General features: G+C 34.9%; 1 protein-coding gene across 2 annotated transcripts in view; it reads left to right on the plus strand.

The window, feature by feature from the left end:
* The window catches only part of NUP35 (nucleoporin 35), a 31,931-nt gene extending 7,932 nt beyond the window's left edge, over window positions 1-23,999 (plus strand). For both annotated transcript variants that reach the window (XM_019752843.2, XM_019752844.2), the window contains exons 4-9: window positions 933-993; window positions 17,350-17,491; window positions 20,403-20,472; window positions 21,257-21,385; window positions 22,186-22,350; window positions 23,327-23,999. In XM_019752843.2, coding sequence (XP_019608402.1) covers window positions 933-993; window positions 17,350-17,491; window positions 20,403-20,472; window positions 21,257-21,385; window positions 22,186-22,350; window positions 23,327-23,404 — 645 coding nt within the window. In that variant the 3' untranslated portion in view covers window positions 23,405-23,999. The remainder of the gene's footprint in view (window positions 1-932; window positions 994-17,349; window positions 17,492-20,402; window positions 20,473-21,256; window positions 21,386-22,185; window positions 22,351-23,326) is intronic.
* The last annotated feature ends 2,330 nt before the right edge of the window (window positions 24,000-26,329 follow it).

The raw sequence follows: 26,329 nt of genomic DNA on the forward strand, positions 1-26,329 counted from the left end.
ATTCCTCTGATGATACATGGAAAGAAAGGTAGTTTACAGTTATTGCTATGTTCAAAATATAAGTCTTATGAGTCATAATTTGTAGAGAATGTTTTTGACTTGAAAGTTGGTAAGAATATTATTATTAGATTAAAGCCCAAATTAATTTTGCATCCCAAGACTTTGCTCAACCTCTCTATTTATGAAAGATGTTGGCATTAAGAATTGAATGATACATTTTGTATTTCTCCTGACATTCTTTCAACATTTGATTCTGGTTGTTAGATAATAGTAAGATTTTAGATTTTCTTAGTTTAATCAGGATTTCTTAATAGAATTTATATTTACTTCTAGAGAAAGAGTGTTGCATTCTTGATTTGATACTATTATCTGTTTATAGAAAGATTTTTACTGTAATCTTCAATTTTCTCACATTTAAAGGAAACAGTATTGGTAATATTCTTGCTTTGTAACTTTCTACTAGTAGAGGCAGAGATATGCTGTCTTTTATTGTGTAGATTGTTTTAAATCTATAGTATTTCATGGTTTGTAAATGTCTGTTTAAAATAAAATCTTGCCATCTTTTTATTTTTCTGTGTGAGCTTGGTGGTTTTAAGAATCACCATTATTTGTGTTATTTCAAATATTGTACCTTAGGAACTAAAACCAAATAGCAGTGTTACTTTCTATTAAAAATAATGCCTTTTTATGTAATGTAACATTACTTATTTTAAACAAATAATACGCTAAGGGTCTAGCATGTTTTAGATTAATACTGCTCAATTTAAAAAAGAAATTAGGGAGTACTGTTTGATAGTGAGCTGATTATAGGCATCTGTAGTACCTGGTAGACATTCAGTTGTCTGTTCAGTGAAGGCTTTCAATACCTATTGTGTTTGTTATTGGTGGAACTTTGCAGTTTTACCTTAACACTTTCTTCTGTTTTTATGTAGCTAAACATGTCAGTAATGCAGAGTCCTCTTGTTGGAGTAACGACAACTACTCCTGGAACAGGTAAGCAATGCCTTTTTAACACCAAGGACTGTTCTCTACTCTTTGAATGAAGAGAATATAAGACCTTTGTTGATAATTGCCAATTTTTTTCCCCCCAAACTTGGAGACGTTCTCAAATGTCAGTAATTTCCTTCAGGAAGGAAATACTTTGTATATTGATTGTTTTTTGAATTTAAAGATAAGATGTGATATTCTACTCAAAATATTAAGAATTAAAAAAATTATATATTTAATAGTGTCTCCTAAGTTACTAAAAACTAATAAAGAGCTGTTGCAATTGGGAAGAATATGGAGACTGAATAATAAAGGTGTTTTGAGAGGTATTCGTAGATATAAATCTGTCATTAACTATAAACAGCCACTGGTTATATCTAGATTTTTTTAAAGATTAATGGTATTCTTTTATCACCATCAGCATCATCATCAGTACAACTCTTATTACATATTCATATATTTATAATCTATCAAGTGTTCATTCAGCAAATAATTGAGCATTTACCCATGTACCAGGCCCTGAGAAACTGAACAAAATAGATAAACCTTGCCTTTATGGAGCTTACGTTTATTTACAGAATTTACACTTGTAAGTAAAATAAGTAAATTATGAAGTTTGTTAGAAGGTGATACATTTTATGGAGGAAAATTGAGCAGCAAGGGGGAGTAGGAGGTGAGGGCTTATATAGTTTTAAATAGGGTGGTGTATTAGTTTTCTATTGTTACCATAAAAAAATCACCATAAACTTAAAAGTAGCTTAAATAATACAAATGTATTATTTTACAGTTCTGGCGGTGAGAAGTTTGAAATGGGTTTCTGGGCTAAAAATTAAAGCATTCATAAGGCTGTGTTAATTTATGGAGGCTCCGGGGAGAATCTGTTTTCCTGAATGTTCCATCTCTTAGAGGCTGCCCACGTTTCTTTGCTTGTGGTCCCCTTCCTTCATCTTCAGAGCCAGCAACTTTGCATCTCTGATGATTTTTCTGTAGTCATGTCACCTCTCTTGTCAGGACCCTTGTGAGTATATTGGGTTCTTCTGGATAATCCAGGATAATCTCCCTATTTTATGGACAACTGATTAGCAGCCTTAATTCCACCTGCAACCTAATTCTCCTTTGCCATGTAATGTAACATATTCCCAGGTTCGAAGGATATGGACTTGGTCATTGGAGGGGGGGCATTATTCTGCTTACTACAGATAGTTGAGGAGAAAGTAACATTTGGTCAAAAACTAGAACTACCGTAAGTAAGGGAAGTAGGAAAAGTGTTCCAGGCAGAGGAAATGGCAAGTACGAAGGCACTGAGATGGGAGTGTGTCTGGGGTGTTCAGATAACAGTAAGAAGGCAAGTGTCAAATGGAGTGAGTGAGGGGGAGAGTAGTGGGAAATGAAATCCGAGAAAAAATGGAGGCCGATATTACAGGGTCTTATAGATCATTGTAACAAGTGGTTCTTACCCAGAAATGGTGGAAAACAAATAGAATGAGACTTGGTGTGATGAGAATACACTTTTGGGTAAGGGCAAGGGTAGAAGCAAGGAGAACAGAAAGGAGGCTACTGCATTAATGCAGGTGAGAGATGGTGGTGGCTTAGATATAAAGGAAGTTGGGCAAGGAGGAAACGAGGAACAACAACAAAAATACAGAACAAAAACAACAGCAAGAGAGTAGATTTTAAATGAACCAAGTCAACAAATATATAAAACAAAAACGTAGTGAGCATGCCAGTTAGAAGGCAGAGATTGTCAGAATGAATAACAAAAGCAGTATCCAATGACAAGTTAGATCTTTCTATCCTCCAGATCCAGATTTCTTCAGTCAGGAATCCTCACTTGCTGTGTCCTCAGTCTAGATTTCTACTTTCAGTTTGTTCAAGGCTATGTAGGTGTTTTTCTATCATACTCCTCACATTTCTTTCCAGCTCCATCCACTGTCCAATTCCTAAGCCACTTCCACATTTTTAGTTGTTATAGCAGCACCCCACTTGTGATACCAAAATCTGTATTACTTTTAAATTGCTACCATAACAAATTTTCACAAACTTAGTGGCTTGAAACAACACAAATTTATTATCTCACAGTTTCTATAGGTCAGGTGTCTGGGCACAGCTTGGTTCCTTGCTTTAGAACTCAGGTGTTAGCAGGGCTGTGTTCCTTTCTGGAAGCTCTGGAGATGAAATGCTTCCATACTCATTCAGGTTGTTGGCCAAATTCAGTTCCTTGTGGTTGTAGGACTGAGGTACCTGTTTCTTTGCTGACTTGCTTGGAGGTTGTTCCAAGCTTTTAGAGGCTGCGCTCATTCCTTGGCTTGTAGTTCCCCTTCTATCTTCAAAGAACAAATGGCAGATAAGTCCTTTTTTATGCTTTGAATCTCTTGCCTCCTTCTTTGCTGGATCTCTCTAACTTGCCTTTTCTGCCATCTGCTGCTATTAAGGGCTCATTTTATTACATTTGGCCCAGTGGATTACAGTTTTCCCCCATTATTGAACAGTAGAGCATTCCTATGAAACCTGAAATCTGAAATGGCCTAAAGTAACGAAGCGATTATGTATCTCAGAATACATCTTGCTAGCGGAGAACAGAATAAATCGAAATAAAGCACATAGTCTCGCAGACACAGTTCAAAGCGATGGCAGCTGTTGCTGAGATGCTGAATGTAGTTCAGGAAAGGAGCTTGGAGGTGTGATCTTGCTGCTCCTCGGGTATATGCTGCCTCTCTAAGGGCTCGCTGAAAAACAAATGTTGAACGCTATTTTCAATGTTCACCTTTTTTTACAAAAGTGAAATCCTCCAGATTTCTTTTGGTTAGCAAACACAGGTACTAACATAAGTCTTTTGTAAAAGGAAAGAGTTGTAGCACAAACTGAAACTGCGAAAAGGTGGGGATACCTATAATCCAGGGTAATTCCTTACTTTAAGCTCAGCTGAATTAAAATCCTCGTGTTAGCATGTTGTTAACAGATTAAGTATGATGATTAAACCATAGCACTTTTGGGCTGCTTTTGTTGATGCTGGTAGCTCAGTTTTGACTGTGTTCCTGGAAGGGTGGGAAAGGGGCTAATTTATCTGAGGGACGGTGCCCTGATACTTTCTTTTCTGATCTGGGTTAGATGTTCCTTGTATGTGCTCCTATAAAGCTCTCTCTGCTCAGCTCTTATCTTTCTCCATTACTGGTTTATGAATTCCTTCAGGACACAGATTCCTTCAGTATCTTCATTATTTACCCATCACAGAGGTGGGTGTAAATGGACCTCAGTAAATGTTTGTTGACTGAGTAGATTGATGCATTTAAGCTGTTAGTAAGTTGAATGGTGGCCCCAAGATTATACATCTGCATCCTAATACCCGGAACTTGTGAATATTAGTAGGTGGCCAAAATACAAGATTAAGGATCCCGAGAGGAGGAGCTCTCACGGAGAGTTTAGACAGTTAAGGAGAGAGGGGAAGTTAATTCTGGTAATTACCTGGCTGTCCCTAAATCCAAGTATAAGTGTCCTTAGAAGAGAGACGCAGAGAGAAATCGGACAGAATGGAGAGACATGCAGAGGAGAAGGTGAAGTGATGACTGTAGCAAAGTGATTACTATGGCACAGATGACTGGCAAAAATTAATGTTAGATCCAGTATTTTATCATATTTATTTATATTTATATTTTATATGATAAAGACCCGGTCTTATAGTAAAATAAGACCCAGTCTTATAGTAAAATAAGACCGAGTCTTATAGTAAAATAAGACCGAGTCTTATATTAATTTTTGCCCCAAAAGATGCATTAGAGCTGATTGTCCGGCTAGGTCTTATTTTCGGGGAAACATGATAGTAGCTGCCCAGGATTCTCGGCTCATGGCTTCCTACCATCTTCAAAGCTTGCAATGGGCAGTTGAGTCCTTATATCACTCTTTTCCTCATTTAGGGTCCCTTGTGATTATGTCAGATTTACTGGGTTATTAAGATTATCCTTTATAGGATAATCTTAATTTAAGATTAGATGATTAACAATCTTCTGTCTTCATCCTTAATTCCTGTTTCCCACGTAATGTAATTTATTCACAGCTTCTGAGGATTAGGACATGGACATCTTTGGGGGACCATTTTCTGCTTACCATAGAGACTTTTAAAAATTAGTCACCAACATTTATTTAGTTTCATGCCAGGTTAGGCATAGTACCATTGCGTGGTCTGTAGTTTTAGTGGGGGTAATATTTTACTTTTTAGTCAAAATAATAAGGATAGTTTAAAAAATCAAATAGTATGTACTTAAATACAATGAAATGCAGCAGTCTTTAGCTTTATTCCTCCAGAACTAACCAGGTCAGATCTTAGAGCTCTTCCTTTTGGAATTTACTTCCTAAATGAGATGCTGTATTCATTTTTTCGTTGCTACTATAACAAATTATCACAAATTTAGTGGCTTAAAACAACTCAGCTTTATTCTTTTACAGTTGTAGGAGTCAGAAGCCCAAAATCAATTTTATTGGGCTAAAGTCAAAGGTGGTGTTGGTAGGGTGGGTTCATTCTGGAGGCTCTGGGAAGAATTCTTCCCCCCCCCCCCCCCCCAGCTTCTAGCAGCCACCTGTATTCTTTGGCTTCTGGCCACTTCTTTCATCTTTAAAGTGTATCACTCTGATCTCTGTTTCCATCATCAGATCACCTGTCTGTAGCAAAATCTCCCTCCCTCTCTTGTGAGGACACTAGTGGATATATGGGGGGCCCACCAGAATAATCTTCCCATCGGAAGATCCTTAATCACATATGCAAAGTGCCTTTTGACACATAAGGTAAGGTTCCAGGGATTAAGGATCTGGGGATGAGATTCCAGGGATTAAGATGTAGTCATTTTGGAGGGCCATTGCTTGGCCATGTATGATTATATTGCTAATTCTTGATTTTCAGTTTCTAGTATTGCTCTATTTAAGGTAATTGAAGATATTATCTCCCCCACATTATCTGAATATAATTAAACTTTATTTGTTTGTCAGTGTTTATATTATCATGACTATATAAGCACTGTCAGTGCTGAACCAAGTAGTATATTATAATATATCCTTTCTGTAAAATTTTAATTTTTCTTTAGTTAGTAATTGTTCCTGTTTTTCCATTTGTCAAATTTTCTATGTGTCACTTGTTTCTTTTATTTTAAGCAAATGTTCTGTTGCTATGATATGCATCTATCTTTTTTTAAATGCTCAAGCATAATTTCAAAACAATTTTTGTTTGTTTATTTTAAACTGAGAATATCTTTTAGTCTCTGTGGCTGTTTCCTATTACAGCTATCATCCTAGGACTTGCCTTAGCAAGTTTCTAGAGTTGATGTATTTTTCCGAGATAACATGTTTTCTTCTTATTTCCTCATTCTGGTGAAGAAATATATTTGAGTAGCTTTCTAAGAAGGCTTCACTTCAGGGAAGTGAAATTTAAGACCTCATGTCTGAAATGCTTTTTTTCTGTCTTTCGACTGGATTGCCAGCTTGGCCGGGGATAGTATTTTACATCAGAATTTTGGAGGCATCATTCCATTGTCTCCTAGCTTCTAGTGTTCCGTGGAAGTTATTTGCGGTGATGATTCCTGAGTCTTTGTATGTGGCCTGGTTTTGAAAATTGGAGGTACCTGTATGGTTAGTGTTCTCAATTCCATAAGCGTGCCTTTGTGTGGGACTTTTTAATTTGTTTTGCTGGGGAATTAATTGATGGATCCTTCCCTTTAGTTCTGGGAAACTTCCCTGTATGTATTTATTTGGTACTTGCTCTTGCTCTTTTTGTTGTTGTTTGTTCGCTCTTTCAGGAATTCCTTCTGATGGTAAGTGAGCACTGTAGACTTTTCTACTTTTTCTTCCCTGCGTTCTTTTATATGTATATTCTATTTTCTGAGAGTGATCCTCAATCTCAGCTTCCAACTCATATAATAATTTTTCTATTCTGTCATTTTAATTTCCAGGAATCTTTTTTGTTGTTGATGTTTTCTGAATATACTTAAAAATATAGCATCCTGTTCTTGTTTCATGGGTATAATATCTTACCAGTGAGATTAATGTTTGTTTTTTATTTTTTATTCCTGCTCATATTGTCTGTTTTCTTCTAGTTCTTTCTTTTTCTTTCTACCTCTTCTGTCTTTCTTGGTGGAGGGATATTTACTGAACGAGGCACTCCAAAGCTACTTTGAACCTGTGCATGTGTGTGCATCAATATTGGCAGGAAGGGGAAAATTGGTGGTGAGAAGCTATTTGTCTCTTACTGGGCTTCACTGTAAGGGAACTGGGCAATTAGCTAGATTTTTGTAAGGAAAAATCTGATTTTAGCATATGTAGGTCTTTTTTCTTTCAATTATTCCCAAAGAAGAATTTGTTGATACTCAGCCTTAACGTCTAAGCTGGTATTCTTCATATAGAATGGGAGAAGTCTCCTTTTCAATACGCAGATTTTCACTTAATCACTCGCCTTACAGTTGTTCTCCACTGTGATTGGACTCATTGACTCCTGAGCCGTTTGGATTCCTTTTCCTCAGAGAAGACTAAGTCCTTGGTCTCTTGGGGGTGGAATGGCTGAGTGACAGTCATCTGGCTGCCTAAGATGTGGAGGGGCCTGCCATTTCATCCTTTATCACACCCACTTTAAACTAGTCTTTCTTGATTTCAGCCAGCAGCCTCTTTTACACCTTTCATAGTTGCTGTGGTCTCCAAAACCTGAGACTTTCTAGAATGACTGTCATTGGGTGTTTGAAGGCATTAGAGATGAAATAGTGTTTACTTAACCATGTTTTATTGGATGTTGTGTCCATTGTTCAGTATGATTTTTGGGTACAATCAGATTGTTAAACTGAGAAGTCTAAGGAAACAATCCCCACAAGATTACCCTCACTTCAGATGCCAGCTGCAAGTTTAGGGGTACCCAGAGCTGCTCTCACTTATGGCCTACTGGCTATAAATTCAGGGTTCCCAAACCCACCCTAAAGTTTGGTAATTTATTGGAAAGACTCAGAACCCCCTGAAAGTACTATACATATGGTTACAATTTTATTACTGCAAAAGGATACAAATAAGAGCCAAAGAAACATGCATAGGGCAAAATCTGGAAGGGTTTGAAACACAAAGCTTCCGTGATATATCACCCTCAAGACATTGATATATGGCACTACACAGAGTATTGCCAACGAGGGAAGCTCACTGGAGCCTCTATGTCCAGAGTTTTTATTGGGGTTTCATTATGTAAATATGATTGAATCTTTGATCAAGTGGCTAAACTCACTCTAGCTGCCTCCTTTGCCCAGAGATGGGCTGATATCACATGGCTCCAAGTTCCATTCTTTTTATCATATGGTTGTTCCTTATGGTGAGACTTGTCCCCACCATGAGTCATAAACTGTTAGTTTGTTAACATAAACTATCTAGTGCACTTGAGGGCCTGCCATGAATAACAAAAATACTCCTATTGCTAGGGAAATTCCTAGGGGTTAGAGGTTCCCTCCCAGGAACCTGACAAAGGCCAGACTTGTCTTTGGGCTGAGGCCAAATTCTTTGTTATACATTGTGCTACTTCTTTACTGGTAAGAAGGTAACCACACTGCTGGGAAATTCTTTTTCCCAAGTTTCATATGCCATGTATCTGTTTAAAATTTACCACTCTTTTATCTCTTTTGTTTTCATTTAGGCCAGTGGTCTATTTTGAAATAATTGAATCTGTTCGTTAATTGAGGATGTTTTCATAAAGAGTAATAAGGTCTTTTGCCCTCCACTGTGATCTGATCTTGTGAAGAGTTTGAATTGTGATTTACCAAGGGAGACACATTAGAGTCCAATTTGATGTGGTTTTGATAGGTACATTTTATTTTCATCTTATAAAGTATAGCATGTGGGTACCAGAAGTCTGATTGAAAGGGAAGTGGAATCAGTGGAGCAATTAAACATTAACAAGGTGGGGGGCAATTATGCTAAATTTATGTAAATAGTTTTAGATTATGTATAAGTAATTATGTTTTTCAGAGTAGTTGACAGGGCAAAAATTAGATTGCTTATTCATTTGAGACTTAATTTTGATTTGTTTTATTTTTAAAGGTCATAATGGTTGTCTCATTTTGAGCCTTCATTTAATTTCTCGCTTGAAGGTTATTGCATGATGTAAAGTAACTAAGTTTTACCTTGTTAATGTTAATACAGAACATAAAAAAATTTGAATTGGCTTCAGATTTTATACTAAAATGACTTTTACTATTGTTTGTGTATTAAAGGCATATCTTTGTAGTAAGAACTAAATTTATTTGAGTATCTTTTGTGTGCTTCTGCTTATTTCCTAACGAGATAGTTGATAAGTTAGTTGACAAGCAGACACTTGTCAAAATGGAGTGTTTCATTTTAAATCACCCACATTTTAGAAATGTGTTGTACCAATTATTTAAATACATCTGTGAGGATGAGGAAAAAGAATTGTTAAACGTGTTACAGCATGGATGCAGTTTGACGTTCATTTCAGTGATTTATTTTGTATTCTCTTTTTCACCAAACATGAACTCAGTTTTAAAAGTCAGATAAATCTATAGGATTGAGTTATGTAGTATACTGGGATTCTATTTCCGTTACGTATACCTTTGTTTTCTCTAGAGCTAATGATTTGCATGTCATCATTTGATTGCTTTTTAAAAAATATTTGAATATTCGTTTCTCAAGCTTTCTGGCTGCTAAATTGTTTTGTAACTTGTTAACTTGATTGAAATAAGCAGTCATTCTTGAGCATCTTGTTTTCTATTTGGGTCTAGGATAATATTTTGAAATAAATAGATTAATTAAAGTCTAATAATCTATTAGACTGAGGTGATCTGAAACATTTTTTCTGAAGGAAAGGCTACATAAATAGGTTAAATTAGATTAATTGTGGTTTCTAAATTTGAGTCCAAATGAAATAAAGGGATTCAAGTTGTATGGTATGTTTAAAGAGTTAAGAATTTTGAAATCCTTAGGTCACCTTATATATTTTTTCTCTTTAGTCAGAATCACATTGTTGCATTGTAGTTTTTACTTAATTGAATCTTTTAACTTTTGATTCCATTGAAGGTGTAGTTTTGGTTTGGTACTGTTTGGAGATAAGAGGTGTTCATCATTCCCAGAAGTCCTTTAGACTTGACTATGAATATATTTGTGGTGTTAATGCAAAAGAATAATTGTACCAAGTGCATCATTTAGATTGAAGTTATACATTGTTAACACAGTTAACTTTTTTGAGTTCTTGTCAACTGCTGCATTTGATTCTTGGGATTATAGGTAAGTCTTGTGTTACAGGTTAATGTATGGATATAACTAAGGGAAACTAACGTTTATTACAGGTTTATTGAGATAAAATTGACATAAAACATTGTAAGTTTAAGGTACACAATTTGTTGACTTGATGCATTCATATATTACAAACTGATCACAGTGTTCACCAAGGCCTAATTACCATTTCTTTTTTGTGGTAAGAACATTTAAGATCTAGTCTATTATATATAATATAGTACAGTGTTATTAATGATAATACCATGCTGTGCTTTAGATCCCCAGAACTTACTCATCTTATGAATGGAAGTTTGTACACTTTTTTTTTTTTTTTTTAAGATTTTATTGGGGAAGGGGAACAGGACTTCATTGGGGAACAGTGTGTACTTCCAGGATGGTTTTCCAAGTCAAGTTGTTGTCCTTTCAATCTTAGTTGTGGAGGGTGCCCTTCAGCTTCAAGTTGTTGTCCTTTCAGTCTTAGTTGTGGAGGGTGCAGCTCAGCTCCAGGTCCAGTTGCCATTGCTAGTTGCAGGAGGCAGAGCCCACCATCCTTTGCGGGAGTCGAGGAATTGAACTGGCAACCTTGTGGTTGAGAGCCCACTTGCCCATGTGGGAATCGAACCGGCAGCCTTCGGAGTTAGGAGAATGGAGCTCTAACCGCCTGAGCCACCGGGCCGGCCCCCGAAGTTTGTACACTTTTACCAACATCTCATATCCCCATTCCCTGGTAACCACGACTCTGTTTCTATGAGTTTGGCTTTTTTTATATTTCACATATAAGTGATATCTTACAGTAATTGTCTTTCTCTGACTATTCACTTAACATCATGAACATCCTGCCCTCAAGGTCCATCCATAATTGTTGGAAATGACAATATTTCATTCGTTCTCAAGGCTGAATAATATCCATTGTAGATAGCTGCCACATCATCTTTATACATTCATTTATTGATGGACACTTAGATTGTTTCCGTATCTTGGTTGTAATGAATAATGCTGTAATGAACATGGGAATGCTGATATCTCTTGAGATCCTGTTTTCATTTTCTTTGGATATATACCCAGAACTGGGATTGCTGGATCATGGTGGTAGTTCTATTTTTAATTTTTTGAGCAACCGCCATATTGTTTTCTGCAGTGGCTGAACAAATTGCTATTCCCACCCGCAGTGCACAGGATTCTTTTTTTTCCAAATCCTCACCAACGCTGTCTTTCTGATGATAACCATTCTAAAAGGTGTGAGGTGATATATCATTGTGGTTATAATTTGCATTTCCCTGATGATTAGTGATGTTGAGCACCTTTTTTGTACCTGTTGGCCATTTGTATATCTTTTCTGGAAAAAATGGCTATTCAGTTCCTCTGTCCATTTTTTTTAACCAGATTGTTTGTTTTCTTTATGATTGTATGAATTCCTTACATATTTTGGATATTAACCCCTATCGTGTATGGTTTGCAACTATTTTCTTTCATTCCAGAGGTTGTTTTTTCATCTTAATGGTCTTGTAGATGGCTTTAAGAAGTGTGGACATTTTAGTATTAATTCTTCTGATCCATGAACACATGGTATCTTTCCATTTGCTCGTGTCTTCAGTTTCTTTCATCCGAGTCTTGTGGTTTCAGTGTACAAATCTTTCACCACCTTGGTTAAATTTGTTTTATTGTTTTGTTTGTTTGTTTGTTTTAAGGAGGACATGGCTCACAGTGGCTCATGCGGGGATCGAACCGGCAACCTTGGTGTTATCAGCACCACGCTCTAACTAACTGAGCTAACCGGTCACCCATTTTATTATTTTTGATGATATTGTAAATAGGATTTTTTTCTTTATTTCTTTTTAAGATACTTCATTGTTAGTATATTAGGATTTTCTGTATACAAGATCATGTCATGTACAAACAAAGGTAAGTACACTTCTTTCCAATTTGGATGCCTTTTATTTCCTTTTCTTGTATGATTGGTTTGGTTAGGAGCAATAGGAGTGTTAAGTGGACACCATTTTCTTTTTTCTGATCTTAGAGGAAAAGCTTTCAACCCTTTCTCCATTGAGTATGATGTTATATGTGGGCTTGTTGTATATGGCTTTTATTATGTTGAGGTATATTCCTTCTGTACCCAATTTGTTGAGCACTTTTGTCGTGAAAGGATGTTATATTTTGTCAAATGCTTTTTCTTTGTCTATCGAGATGATCATGTGATTTTTATCTTCCAGTCTGTAAATGTGTCACATTTATTGAATTGAGTATGTTGAACCATTCTTGCATTCCAAGGATAAATGCTGCTTGGTCATCATATGTGATCATCTTAATGTATTGTTGAAAGACTTTTTGCATCTGTATTTATCAGGAATGTTGGTCTGTAGCTTCCTCTTCTTGTAGTTTCCTTATCTGGCTTTTGTATCAGGGTAATGCTGGCTTCGTAAAAAGGAAACTAACATTTATTGAACCTTTTAAACATGCTCTCTCAGTTAATCTTCAACTGTGTTGGATAGGCATTTTATATACATTTGTGCTTTGTGTTCCTCATATGTAAAATGGATATGGCAGTTATTTCTTCATAGAATTGCATTTAGGATTAAGTATGAATACTGTAGTCTCCCCTTATTCTCTGTTTTGCTTTCTGCAGTTTCGGTTACCTACAGTCCAAATATACATGGTCCAAAAATACTAAATGGAAAATTCTAGAACTAATTCATGTGTTTTAAATTGCATGTTGTTTTGAGTAGTATGATGAAATCTCAGCCATTGCACTGCATTGCTTTCGGGTGTGAATCATCCCTTTGTCCAGTGTATCCATGCTGTATATGCTACTTGTTAGTCACTTAGTAGCCTTCTGGGTTATCAGACTGACTGTCATGGTACCACAGTACTTGTGTTCAAGTAACTCTTATTTTACTTAATAATGGCCCATAAGAGCAAGGCTAGTGATGGTGGCAATTCAGGTATATCAAACAGAAGCCGTAAAGTACTTTTTAAACGGAAGGATGAGTACAGTACAAAAAGATATTTTGAGAGAGATGACATTCATATAACTTTTATTACAATATATTGTTATAATTGTTCTACCATTATTAGTTGTTGTTGATCTGTTACTGTTCCTAATTTATAAATTGAACTTTATCATAGGTATGTATCTATAGGAACAGATACTAGGGGTGCCAAAAAAATGTATACAAGTGGACACTTTGGTCAGTGTTGCTCAAGTAGTAATTTGCCGTAATCAGAAGTGTCTGAACATTAATGATAACCACTGAGCTACTCTTGTAATTGTAGAAGTCAAACGTGACTTGTATTCATGTTTTGTTATCAGTGTATATTGAGTATAACAATTTTAATACAGTTTTCCTTTCTTAAAATGTTTTTGGCATCCTCTGTATATAGTCATGTATTGCTTAACAACAGGGATACATTCTGAGAAGTATGTTAGGTGATTTTGTTGTGCAAACATCGTAGAATAGAAACCTAGATGGTATATCCCACTACACACCTAGGGTATATGATATGGCCTCTTGCTCCAAGACTACAAACCAGTACAGCATGTTACTGTACTAAACACTGTAGGCAGTTGTAACACAGTGGTGTTTGTCTATCTAAACATAACTAAACATAGAAAAGATACAGTAAAAATATGTTATAAAAGATAAAAAAAAATGGTACACTTGTGTAGGGCACTTACCATGAATGGAGCTTGTAGCATGGGGACATGTCTGGGTGAGTCAGTGAGTGAGTGGGGAGTGAACGTGAAGGCCCAGGACATTACTGTTCACTGCTGTAAACTTTACAACCATTGCACACCAGCACCACCACAGTCACTTAAGTTCTAATGTGTTGCGCTACGTTGTATGACAGCTGTGACATCACTAGGCAGTAGGAATTTTGGAGCTCCATTATCATCTTATGGCATCACCGTCATATATGCAAGCTTGTTGTTGGCTGAAACATCGTGTGGTACATGGCTGTAGTATGTCCAAGGCTCAGTGCTAGCCATGATTTTAGGCATCCACTGTGCGGCTCTTGGAACGTATCCCTTGAGTTATCGATAAGGGGGACTGCTGTATAAGTACTCAATATATGCTGACAGTCGTCATTAATGCTTTTATTTTTGTTGTAATATTTGGGAAGTGAGGCTCAATAACTTGCTTTAGTTATGACCGTAGTAGAACTGCTATGTGAACTGACTACAAAGCATATCACCCTTCTCACTACATGATTCTCTTTACCAAGGTGAATAATTGGCCCAGGGCTAGCGTTGCTGTCTGCCATCCAATCCTACCCAGTCTGGACTCCTAACACAATTACATGTTGCCTTCCAAAAAGCAAGATGTTGTGCTGCCTTCCCCTCCCTTATATATTAAAGACATTTGCATTATTTTTCGGTAATTCAGCAGCAGTTAGAACATGAGGATCTAGGAAAAAAGTAATAATCTCTGAAAATAAGTTATTGAGGGTGGTTTAGTTTTTTTGTTTTTAGTTTTCTTTGACCTTTCAAGTGTTAGAATTTTATCTTGAGAGTAACCGGACTCTCCAGTCCATTTTTTGTTATGTTAATGATGTATTACTGTGAGTCATGTGTTTGTTAAGAGAACAACTTTTTCTTTTGCTCTGAGGAAATCATTCTGTATTTATTAACAGAAAATTAAAACTCAGTTCTAACCCTTTCTGCATCTCAGCTTTGGATTTGAATAGTAGCTTTATTATTCATTTCCTAATAGCCTTGGTCTCTGTAAATTCTTGTGTTAGTCATGCATTTATTTATAAGGCATATAGGAGGTACTTGACACAAGATCATTATTTACCAAAATATGTGTTTTATTGAGGATAAAATGTGGTTAAGTAGACTATAGGAAATTTTGAGTTGAATGTAGTTACAAATATTTCTTTATTGGAAAACCTTTGAGAGTTTTTTATGTGCATTGTAAGTCTCCCATCAGGGCAATATAAAATATGGCCTTTCATAAAACTTTTACCACAGTACCTTCCCCCCCACCCTGTAGCATATATTGTTTTATTTCTTAAGAGTATACTTTAACAAATCCATTTGACTATAAACACTTTGGAACGACTTAGGGTGATTTTCAACTCAGTTGGGAACTCAGAAAAAAACGACAAGACAGCAGGTATTATAGTTAGAATATGTTGAGCAGAGAGCCTTCAGAAAATTAGTAAAGATGGAGTGTGAATCATGGGCAAGGTCCTATAGAACAGCTGTTCTTAAAAATTGAAGACCTGAAAGCTTTGGGAGTACAGCTATTGATACTTATTGCATTAGAAATTAAAATTGAGGACATTTTAAAGTATGTAGTAATTTCATTTAGAATAGTTTCCTGTAACCGTAAGTAACTCTTTAAAGTAAAAACTAACTTTTCTACAAGAAAAGATTTTCATGAGAAGAATGACATTGTTTTATGGTTTTCAAATCTTACTGTCTGGCTTAACATACAGCTGAATTCTCATATCTGCTTCTGTATTCAACCTGAACTGATTGGATCACATCAAATAGCCTCTGGAAAAGTCCAGTGTACCCTCATGAGTGAGTGAGAGTGAAAAAGGCAAATGAAACCTTAAACGATTAAGAAAATAATTTTGACTTGGCTTAGCCCATGCGAGGTTCTTGGGGAGCCCAGGATCTATAGGCCAGACATGTACAACTGCTACTGTAGTGATTACAGGTGTTAACTAGATTACTGACTAAGAGCAATTTCAACTTCCTCTCTGGGTGTTATTTAACATCACCCTGTTTCCTAATTTGCTAAATGGAGCTACTAATAGGATCTACCGTGTAAGGTTGTTAGAATTAAATAAAATTATACCTGTAAAGAATGGTGTTATAAGTACTCAGTAAAATGCTACTGTTCATTATCATTTCAAAATTTCAGTGCTGTTACCTCGTCCTTGCTCACAAGTTACCATTGGCTTTCCAACTCATTTCAGGTAAAAGCCAGTCTTTACAGTGGCTTGCAAAGTTTTTTCATGGTCTGACATCTTGGTACCTCTGTGCTCATATACTTGTCCTGACCTCAAAACTCCCTCCTCACTGGACAAATACTGGCCTTCCTGCTGTTCATCAAACATCAGGCATGTCCTTTCTCAGGGCCTTTGTACTTGCTTTTTTCTCTACCTGATATTCACATCTTCAGGTATTGTCATGGCTTACCTCCCATCTCCTTCAGGTTTTTGTTTTAGTGGCACTTCAGTGAAATTGTTTTTATTAAACCCTTTCACATATATACATATTCCTTATCTCCCTTCTCTGCTTCATTGTTTTTCTGTAGGGTTTTCGGTTTCCTTACATACTAGGTATTTACTTATTTGTCTTTCACTAGAATTTAAACCCCACTAGAGATAGGGACTTTCGGTTTTTTTTTTTTTAGTCTAACTTGTTCACTACTGTATCTTAGATACTTAGAATGATGTGAATATTTAAGTGCTGAAAAATATTTCTTTATGAGTAAATCATTGGTACTACTACAAAGACCAAAGAAAAATTTCTCTGCTGCTCAGAAGTGTGTGGTCTCGATAAGACAGTGCCTCCGAGATAATTGAACATGTAAAGCATTTAGCTTGGCATGTTGGACATGAAGAAATACTCATTATTGAAGGGTATTGAAGGTTATTGAAGGTTAAGAAAAGAAAGGACAGAATCAGACACTTAAGATAGAAATGAGCTGAAAAAAATAAAACTGCATTCACATCTTAGGAGTTAGGGTAGAGACCGTTTAGTGGCCGACTAGAAAAAGAAGGGTAGAACTATATTGTGGGGGCCAGGGCATTTGGATTTTGTTCTGTGGGTAATGAGCAGTTACTGGATATTTTTAAGGCGGAGGTGCCATTATGAAAGTGGTAGGTTTGGAAGATTAATCCAACAGAAGTCTTTGAGGTGGACTGGAGATCCTTCTGGTGTAGCTTAACTGGAAATTAATAAAACATTTGCAAAATCATTAGTTATGCTCAATTATCAATGACTTCTCAAATTGTATGGTAGTCTATCATTTGATTACAGTTGTGTATTTTAAGCTATTTATGCAATTGCCAACTTTTAATACTTTTTCATTTAAAACTAAAAGTTTCTATTAAAAATTAACCAAGATGTTTATATTGGTAACTAACTTACTAAATATACTAATATAGGACAAAGTATGTTTAGTCCAGCAAACATTGGTCAACCACGAAAGACAACGTTATCTCCTGCCCAGCTGGATCCTTTTTATACTCAAGGAGATTCTCTGACTTCTGAAGATCACCTCGATGATACATGGGTGACTGTGTTCGGGTAAGGTTTCTGGATCATTTACCATTAAAAAGAAAATAACCCTCCTCAGCATTTTATAATGAATATTATCAAACATACACAAAATTAAAAGAATTGCACAGCAAACAGCCATATACCTACCACCTAGGTTCCACATGTAATATTTGCTACATTCATTATATCTTCCATTCATCTTTTTTGTTGTTGGTATAATTCAGAGTAAATTGCAGACATCAGTACAGATCACTCTGACACTTCAACATGCATATTATTAACTAGTGTTAAATATTTGTTTGTAGTTTTTTCATCATCTGTCTGTCTGCCTTTTCTCAGATTCTTTTCTCTTCAGAATATTTGCTGGATATTGAAACAGTCGCCCCTTTAGACTTAGGAAGCTCCTTTTTCTCTTTCTAGTTAGTGACTGTTCCTCTGCTTATAGTAGACTTAACCAGTTTGGAACTAACAAATTGAATTTCATTTGTGTATGTGTACTATGTCACTAATATATGTATATTTTCTCCTAGTCGCAGAATATTAATTATTACTAGAAATTGTGCATGACAGGCCTACATGTATTTTGAATAGATTTTTAGATCTAAAAAGTACTTGAAAGCATCTTAGAGATACTGCATCTTTACAGATGAGGAAACAGGTATAGACAGATTTATTTAGAGGTTTACATCTAGTTATTAGTAAAGCTTCAGCAAAAACTCAGGTGTTTTTAGTTTTCAAGCTCTTATTTGTATTGTACTATGTAAGATTTGTTTCTGAAAGTGTTATATGTCATACTGATATTGGACCTAAGTATATTTAGTTTGGGAGTAAAAAAGTATCATAAATATAAGAATCAAAATATAAGAATGATCTCCTTGAAGGAAGAACAATAAATGTTAGGGGACTTTATATAGTCAAGTGTATTTAAAAGTTAAAAATTCAAAAGAATATACAGTGGAAAGTTTTCCTTCCCGCTTTTTCCCCCAGCTACAGTTTTTGTCCCCTTTAAAGCAATAATTGCCACCTATTTTTTGTGTAATCTTCCAGACAGATTCTATGTGTTTGTTACTGATTGTGTTTAGGTAAAAAGTAGGATCATTACTTTCTCTTGTTTTGCAGAAAGCCCACACTCAGCCCTTTATCCGTGGCAATTGGTCTGGCTACTCGTGCACGCGCGCGCGCGCGTGTGTGTGTGTGTGTGTGTGTGTGTGTAAATGTTTTGTTTCCTCTCATGAATGGCTGTATGTTTTTGAATTTGGATGTCCGTTCCCGTCTGTTTTTTAGGCTCAGTAGTAATGGTGTCACTTTTAAGATTCCTTAGGAATTGACTAAATTACTTGAAGTACTTCTGCTAGTCCTTTACTTCATTTAAGACATACACATTCCCAGCTATTTATTTTCTGTTGGTTTTATGTTTTTGTAACCCTCTGAATGAATTTAATTGCAAGAACTGAGACATTTTCTTCTCAGGAATACAATATTTCAATAATTTATAGGAAAGTATATCTAAAATACATTATATATGTTCTTTCTTTGATAATTTAACTTTTCCTGCTGACTCAGCATCGTTATGAGACACCATTCATTGTTTTAGGGTGATTCTTTTAGAGAATATTGGAATGTTTCTATTCAAAGTGGTCCTGAGTCTTAGAATTATGTTTTATTTCTCGAGTATGTCCTTTACTTGTAACCATTATTTCTCCCCTTCATTTATATTTTCTTTAGCTCTGCTTTGTTAGGCACCCTGCCTCTTTTGTTGTTTTTCTTTGGGGTTAAAAATTTTATATTCAAGCTTATATAATATAAAATAAAATTCCAGTCTTGAATGCAGTGAATATTTTACTCGCATAGATTTTAATTTGCAGAGTTTCTCATTTATTTTTGTGACTTAGATTTTTTTTTAAGCCTTGTAATCTAAGCTCTAAACTGAAGTTACTGGTTAAGGGAACTCTAGATTTTCAAATTGAAAATGGGTTTATTGATTGGACTATATAAATATTAATGACTTGTAAAATATTCAAACCATGTAGAACTTTATAAAGAAGAAAGTAAGTTACTTAGAATTTTCCCATACAGAATATATGGCTATTAAAATATATGTATATATTTTTTCCCCTTTCTTCCGCCTACTCCCCCCCCCCCAACACCGTTCAAGCCGTTGTTTCTCAGTCTAGTTGTGTAGGACACAGCTCACTGGCCCATGCTGGTATTATGAGCCTTGCGCTCTCCCTGGCTGAGGCAGTTGGTCGCCAGCTCACAGCAGCTCATGGCAGCTCACGGCCGCTCATTCTGGCTGCTGGCCACTCATGATGGCTGCTGGCTGCTCACGCTGGCTGCCGGCGACCTCGGCGTTAGGAGCCCAGCACTCCAACCACCTGAGCCACCAGGCCGGCCCGGCTATTAAAATACTGGTAACCATCCTTTTAAGTGTTTCTTTACCATTGACATTGGTACTGACTTGGATTTTTTTTAGGGCTAAATTTATGAATTTTTCAGATGATGCTTAATGTATAATGATATGACTATATAATTTAAAATTCTTTCCCTTTTAATAATTGTAGTATACCTAAATATTTCACACACAGACACACACACACACACCACACACACACCCTTGCAAAATAATTATATACAGAACAGCAACTTCATCGTTCTTTTTTTAAGGGCTGTGATAATGACAGTGAGAGTGGGATTTCAGAGATTTCAGGGGTGGAATCTAGAGATGGAATAGAATGGCTGATTCAAAACTAATTTTAATGTATTTGCTTTTGTGTGATAGAGAATGATAGATTTAGCTGGTATAGGGAAAAACAGGATGATCAAGGATCTCCTAGTTTTCTAGATAGTTGGGAGGAATTTATCTTGAAACACTTGTAAGTATGGTAATTTGTATTCATATTTATTGTGGAAGATGACTGGGCAACTCTTTTTTTTTCAGGTTTCCTCAAGCATCTGCTTCCTATATATTATTACAATTTGCACAATATGGGAATATCTTAAAACATGTGGTAAGGCTTAATTCTTTTCAATTCCAGGTCTAGCCTGAGGAAAGATAAGCCATGAATTGAGAGAAACTTTATTGCTGAATTTTGTCTGTATTTCCTTTTTTAAAAAAGTTTTCATAGAATGTGCCCACTGGAGTCTGGAAGTTGCATAGTATTTGTCAAAAAGGGATAAAGAGAGAAAATAAGAAAGAAAGAATGAGAGTTTCAGGCTTCCCCTCACCCCTTTTTGTAATTAGTTTACAGTCTCTTAAAAAAGATTGTGCATAATTTTATCCTACTGTTTTCCAATTTGAGCTTGTTTTATTGCGCATAAAGAAAAAGGGAGAAGTTCCAGATTCAGAGTTCTTAAGGCTTTATAGTTTATAGAGAGCTTTAAAGAAAATTATCTTACTTTGCACAAGTAATAAATAACAAAGCATTTTTTCTGTTATTAGAGATTGACTTATTTAACTTCTACACAAAAATCAGGTTAATGAATATAGTTTTAAAAGATTTTATAACAAATGTTGATAAGACCTTTTTACTGGAAACAATTGTCTTTTGATAATTACTTTACTTGCAGAGAATATTTGTTACATATTCTTTATATTAGAGAATTGAAAGTCAGATAGAGACTATTGAAATTGTTTAGTGAGATTTTTGTTGAATCCTAGTATCTAGCTTTTTACATGCATCAAATAAAAAGTGGAAGCAGATTTATCTTCATATATTTTTATTTTCTAATGTAATTCATCAAGTTTAGATTTTATATATTTTATATTGTAAGAGACAACTTTATTCTTTGCAGATGTCTAACACAGGAAATTGGATGCATATTCGTTATCAATCTAAACTGCAGGCCCGGAAAGCCTTAAGCAAAGATGGGAGGATTTTTGGAGAGTCCATCATGATTGGTGTCAAACCATGTATAGATAAAGTAAGTTATTGCTGACATAAGGAAAATAGCTTAATGTATATGAAGAGCACAAGTCTAAGTTTTGACATTGGTGGTTACGTCACTTTGCTTCACTATGCCTTTTTTTCTTAGTTTGTAAAATGTGATGATGTTATACTCTTTTTGTGGAAAGCAAAGGATGTTTAGTCACAGACTTTAAAATTTAGAAATCATCTATCCTTTTCATTTTACATATAATGATAAGAGTACAAGAGGCCTTAAGTAACTTATCCAGAGTTGTTAAAAGTGAGGCCTAGATTCTAGGTCTCTTCTAACCTGTTGTCTTTCTTGTGCAAAACAACATCAGATTTTTTTAAGTACTTGAAAGGAATGATGCTATTTCAGAATGAATTATTTCACATGAGGGTTCCCTTAAATGGCTGGAGCTCACGTGCTGTACCAGATATTTGCAGAGGCTAGATGAGAATTTGGGGTTACTGGATACTATATAGTACTGGACTTTGATTTTTCCCTCTCCCCAGATTTCTCCAAGAATTCTTTTTCTTTCTGGCTGATTTTCCATAGTGTTTGTTAGGAGATTCTTACTCTTGTGAATCTGTAGTTGGCTTGAAGATGTTTGAGATTGAAGTTACATTTTTGGCTGCACATTAGATCACACATGCTAGCTAAGAAGCATGTATTTTACCAAGTCTAAAATTATTTTAAAAATTAATTAAATTAAATAAAGTCTTTTAATCACGTTTTCTTTGTAAGTAGGATGTAATATTGGGTAATATGTATTATGTTTATAAACAGAAGTTGTTATATCTTTATTTCTCTAGAGTGTTATGGAAAACAGTGACAGGTGTGCTTTATCATCTTCATCTCTAGCCTTTACACCACCAATCAAAACCTTAGGTACACCAACCCAACCTGGAAGTACTCCTAGGATTTCTACCATGAGACCTCTTGCTACAGCATACAAAGCTTCTACTAGTGACTATCAGGTATTTTAAGAATTGGATATAAAGGATGTACTTTCAAGGCTGAAGTGCATGGCATGTTTAACTTTTTCATTGGATTGATTTGTATTTGTACGCCATTAAATATTTCCTACTGAAGTGATAGCCTTGGTGAAACCTATAAACTTTATATTCTTAAATTTCCTGTTTTAAAAATTAGAATTTTGGTCAACTGGAAACTTATCTTGAATTTTTAAAAAAATTATTTGCTATTTTTAAAAACATTTGAGAGTTTATTTTTTTAAGGTATATTTGCATATATAAAAAGTTTCTCTTGTGAGTGTCTCCGGCATGAGGGAATATTAAAAAGCCTACTAAGTTGACAACTAAATCTGATGGTATCATAAATGAAGAACCTCAGGTGGAGGTAGCCTTTGGTTATCAAAAGAAAACATTGACCAGTCCTCATTTTACAACTTCTCATTTCAAAAAAGCTTAAAGGAAAAGTTTATTATATTCATTGAAGAACGGTAAAAGTATTAATGACTATCATGCAGGTATTGTCCCCTAATTAATTAGGCAGGATTTCTGAACTTGCCCAGCTATAGACATGGGTTCTGAAACAGTAACTAAGAGTTGTGCTGTAGTCATGCAGGTAGTAACAGTTTAGTCTTTTGAGTTACCCTGAAATTTGGAGGTCATTCTAGAACTGTGTTTTTCTCCTTTCATTTCTTTTTAACCAATATTTTAAAGCCCTCATCTCTTGTAGCTTTTGTGTTGTTTTCTCAGTTTCCTAATTTAAGGAGTAGATGTAATTTGCTTGCCAAAGGAATGAGATTTTACCCTTTTTAACTACATAAGGATGTTCTTTCTAACTAAAGGCATATTTTAATCTTTAAATATACAATTTTGTTCTACAAATGCATTTTAATGTTTGGCTCTTTTAAATCAGCCATTAACTCTAGAATTGACTATGACACTGAAGAACCCATAATCTAATAATTATGTGTTTTTTCACTAGGTCATTTCTGACAGACAAACGCCAAAAAAAGATGAAAGTCTTGTATCCAAAGCAATGGAGTACATGTTCGGCTGGTAGTACAATGACAGCTAAGAACTCAACTACAAAGGAGGAGGCTGCTACATTCAAATAGTTAGCGGAATACTGCCAGTTTTCCTTGGGTTAGTTATATAACCACTCCTGACAGTATCAGATACCTATCTCATACTTCCTTTAGAAGCCGTTTTCTTTTAAGGAGACAGCATATTTATAGCTCACACTTTAAAAGATATGTTTTAAAGAAAGAAAACTTGAAATATGTTTTAAAGAAAGAAAAAGTCCCAGAAATTAGGATTTTATGCTTTCTGTGGTAGTGCATGCTTAAGCACAAAAAACTCATCAGCATTGATTACTGTAAATCATATAATTGAGTTTTCAGTGAGGCTGTGTTGTCTTCATCAGTTGGTAGGGTGAATTTCATGAAGGGTAACTTGTACAGCTGCTTCTAACAAGACACAAGGATTATAATTAACAATTTGAATTATGGCCTTTTAATTTAGATAGTATTTAATATTTTAATTATCCTTGTTTATATATCTCCTATCATGGTTGTCATCTTCCAGTAGTCTTATGCAAAACAATCTTTTTAAAAACCTGATAAGTTCTTGATAATAAACTTTATCAATTATATGTATTGAGTGTTTTTTGAAAGAGTGATTTATTTTGTTATTACAAAAAGTTCTAAGTGGTTGCTGAAATAGAGAAAATATGTCATGAACTTCCATATACCTGTAATCCAGCTTTAAAAACCATAAATATTTGTTATACTTGTTTCTTCTCTCCCCCTTTTATTTTGTTTACATTTGTTACATTTCCTTATGTAATTACAGTGTTAATATCACACCTAACAGAATTAATAATGGTTTCTTAATATCTAATATCCAGTCCATTCAAAAATTTATCAGTTGTCTCAAATGTATTTATGCTTGGTTTATTTGAATCACTATTAAGACGTAGTGTATACGTTTATTTGGTTGTTTTGTCTTTGGAGTGTCTTGAAATCTAAATTAATTTCTCCTCCCTTCCCCCTGTCCAACACACCATGACTTGTTGAAGGAACCATGTGAGTTTCCAGTAGAGTCCCATAGAATGAATTTGGTTGATTGTTTTCTCGTTTATCCCATGTCCTAGAAGTTAGACCTAGAGAGGATTAATTAGATTCTCATTTCATTTTTTTGAGCAAGAATACTTCATATTAGTATAATGCACTTTAATATCGTATTAAATTAAGAGACATTTAATTCCCACTTTTAACGATGCTGAGATTGGTCATTGGCACATGGGCAGAAGCCTGACGCCTTCATTGCATAGTTCCCTGTAACCTTTTTTACATAATACTTTTAAAAGCATGCATTAATGACACTTGCCTGGCTCAGTTATTTCTTAAGGTTTGCAAAATGATTTTCCAAATCTATCATTCCTGTTGCATTTATTTGCTGGAATTCTTTTATATAGAAGAACCTTGAGCTATCCATTAGGGCTGTTTGGTTATCATGGAATACATTCATACCAGAATGGCAGGATAAATATTTAATCCTTTCTCTTTATTAGTTTTCAGAGTAATTTTTGGTGCCCCGACAACTTCTGTTGGTGTCCTATAAGTTTTAAAAAAAATTGTTTTTCCTTAGATACCACTATGAACTTAAGACTTTTTTTCTCTTAACTCACTGTTTCAATCACTTAGTCATTATTCTTTTACTCAAAGTATCTCCCGTGGCCATTGAGAACCTCATCACGGTGGCTCTTGTGTGAAAAGGAGGTTTTTAATTGAAATAATATTTCACCATAGTACATGTATCTAGGTAATCTGCATCTTCCCTTTTATTACATCCTTATAAATAATAACTAAAATAACACATCGTATGGAAGATTTTGATATCATTTTGAAATAACAGCAAACTACCATTGAAGACTTGTTTAGTTCTCTGATGAAGTGACACTAAGGAAGGTACTGGCATGGATGAATATTGATTTATCATTACATTTATAGAATATTTTTCATCTGAAACTTTTATATTGAAGTCTTTCAATTTAAAATAGGATTATATTTTATATTCTACTCCATTACATTTAGAACTCAAAGGTAGAACTGGCTACTAAATATTAACTCATGCATTTGTATTTGAGTTAGACACATAGACACATTTTTATAAAAAAACTGCGGTTTTTGTTTGTTTTTTGAGAGGGCAGTTTTATTTCCATAGACCTCTGGAGCATGAAAGTTTGCTTTCTGACCAAAAATATTTGTTTGCTATGTTTGGGTTTGTTTTTTTACCCAATGTTGTAGCTTATTATCTTTGTATCTTTAAATAAATCACTATTTAAAAAGAGCGAGGAAACATGTAAATGTATCAAACCAACTCATTGAACACCTCAAACTTCTACAATGTTTCAATTATATCAATACAAAATACAATAATTAAAAAGCAACCACCATCATCACCAACAACAAAAACAAGCCAGGCAAAATCTTAAGAAAGTAAGCTGCCATACTTTTGAATACTATACAAAAACAACAGAACTGGGAACTCTGAAGCTAGAAAACTTACCCTGAACCAAGCCTTTTTCTACAAGTTCAGAAGAGCTGATTTCACACAAAAGTAAGTAACATGAAACTATAGTCATGCAAAGTTGTAGCCTTATAGAAAGTACATCAAAAAGGCATGCCAATGAAATAAAACTGACACTATTTCAAAATGAGTTATAAAATGTTTCGAAAATTATACAAAATGTGAAAGAATATCAAAAATCAGAATTTGAAAAACTTGAGAAAATAAAGGGAAAAAAATAATTCAGAAATGACTAAACTAGAATAAGCACAAAAGTAGATAACATAGAATTTGAAAAGGGGGATAGCTTTAGAAATCAGGAAAGATACACAAAGGATTAGTGGGAAGATGACAATTTTAGACATTAAAAATTTCAGAACATATATACAGAACAAAATACGAAAAATACTTTTTG

This window comes from Rhinolophus sinicus, linkage group LG01 (assembly GCF_036562045.2).
Source record: "Rhinolophus sinicus isolate RSC01 linkage group LG01, ASM3656204v1, whole genome shotgun sequence".
NCBI classification, from domain to species: Eukaryota; Metazoa; Chordata; class Mammalia; order Chiroptera; family Rhinolophidae; genus Rhinolophus; species Rhinolophus sinicus.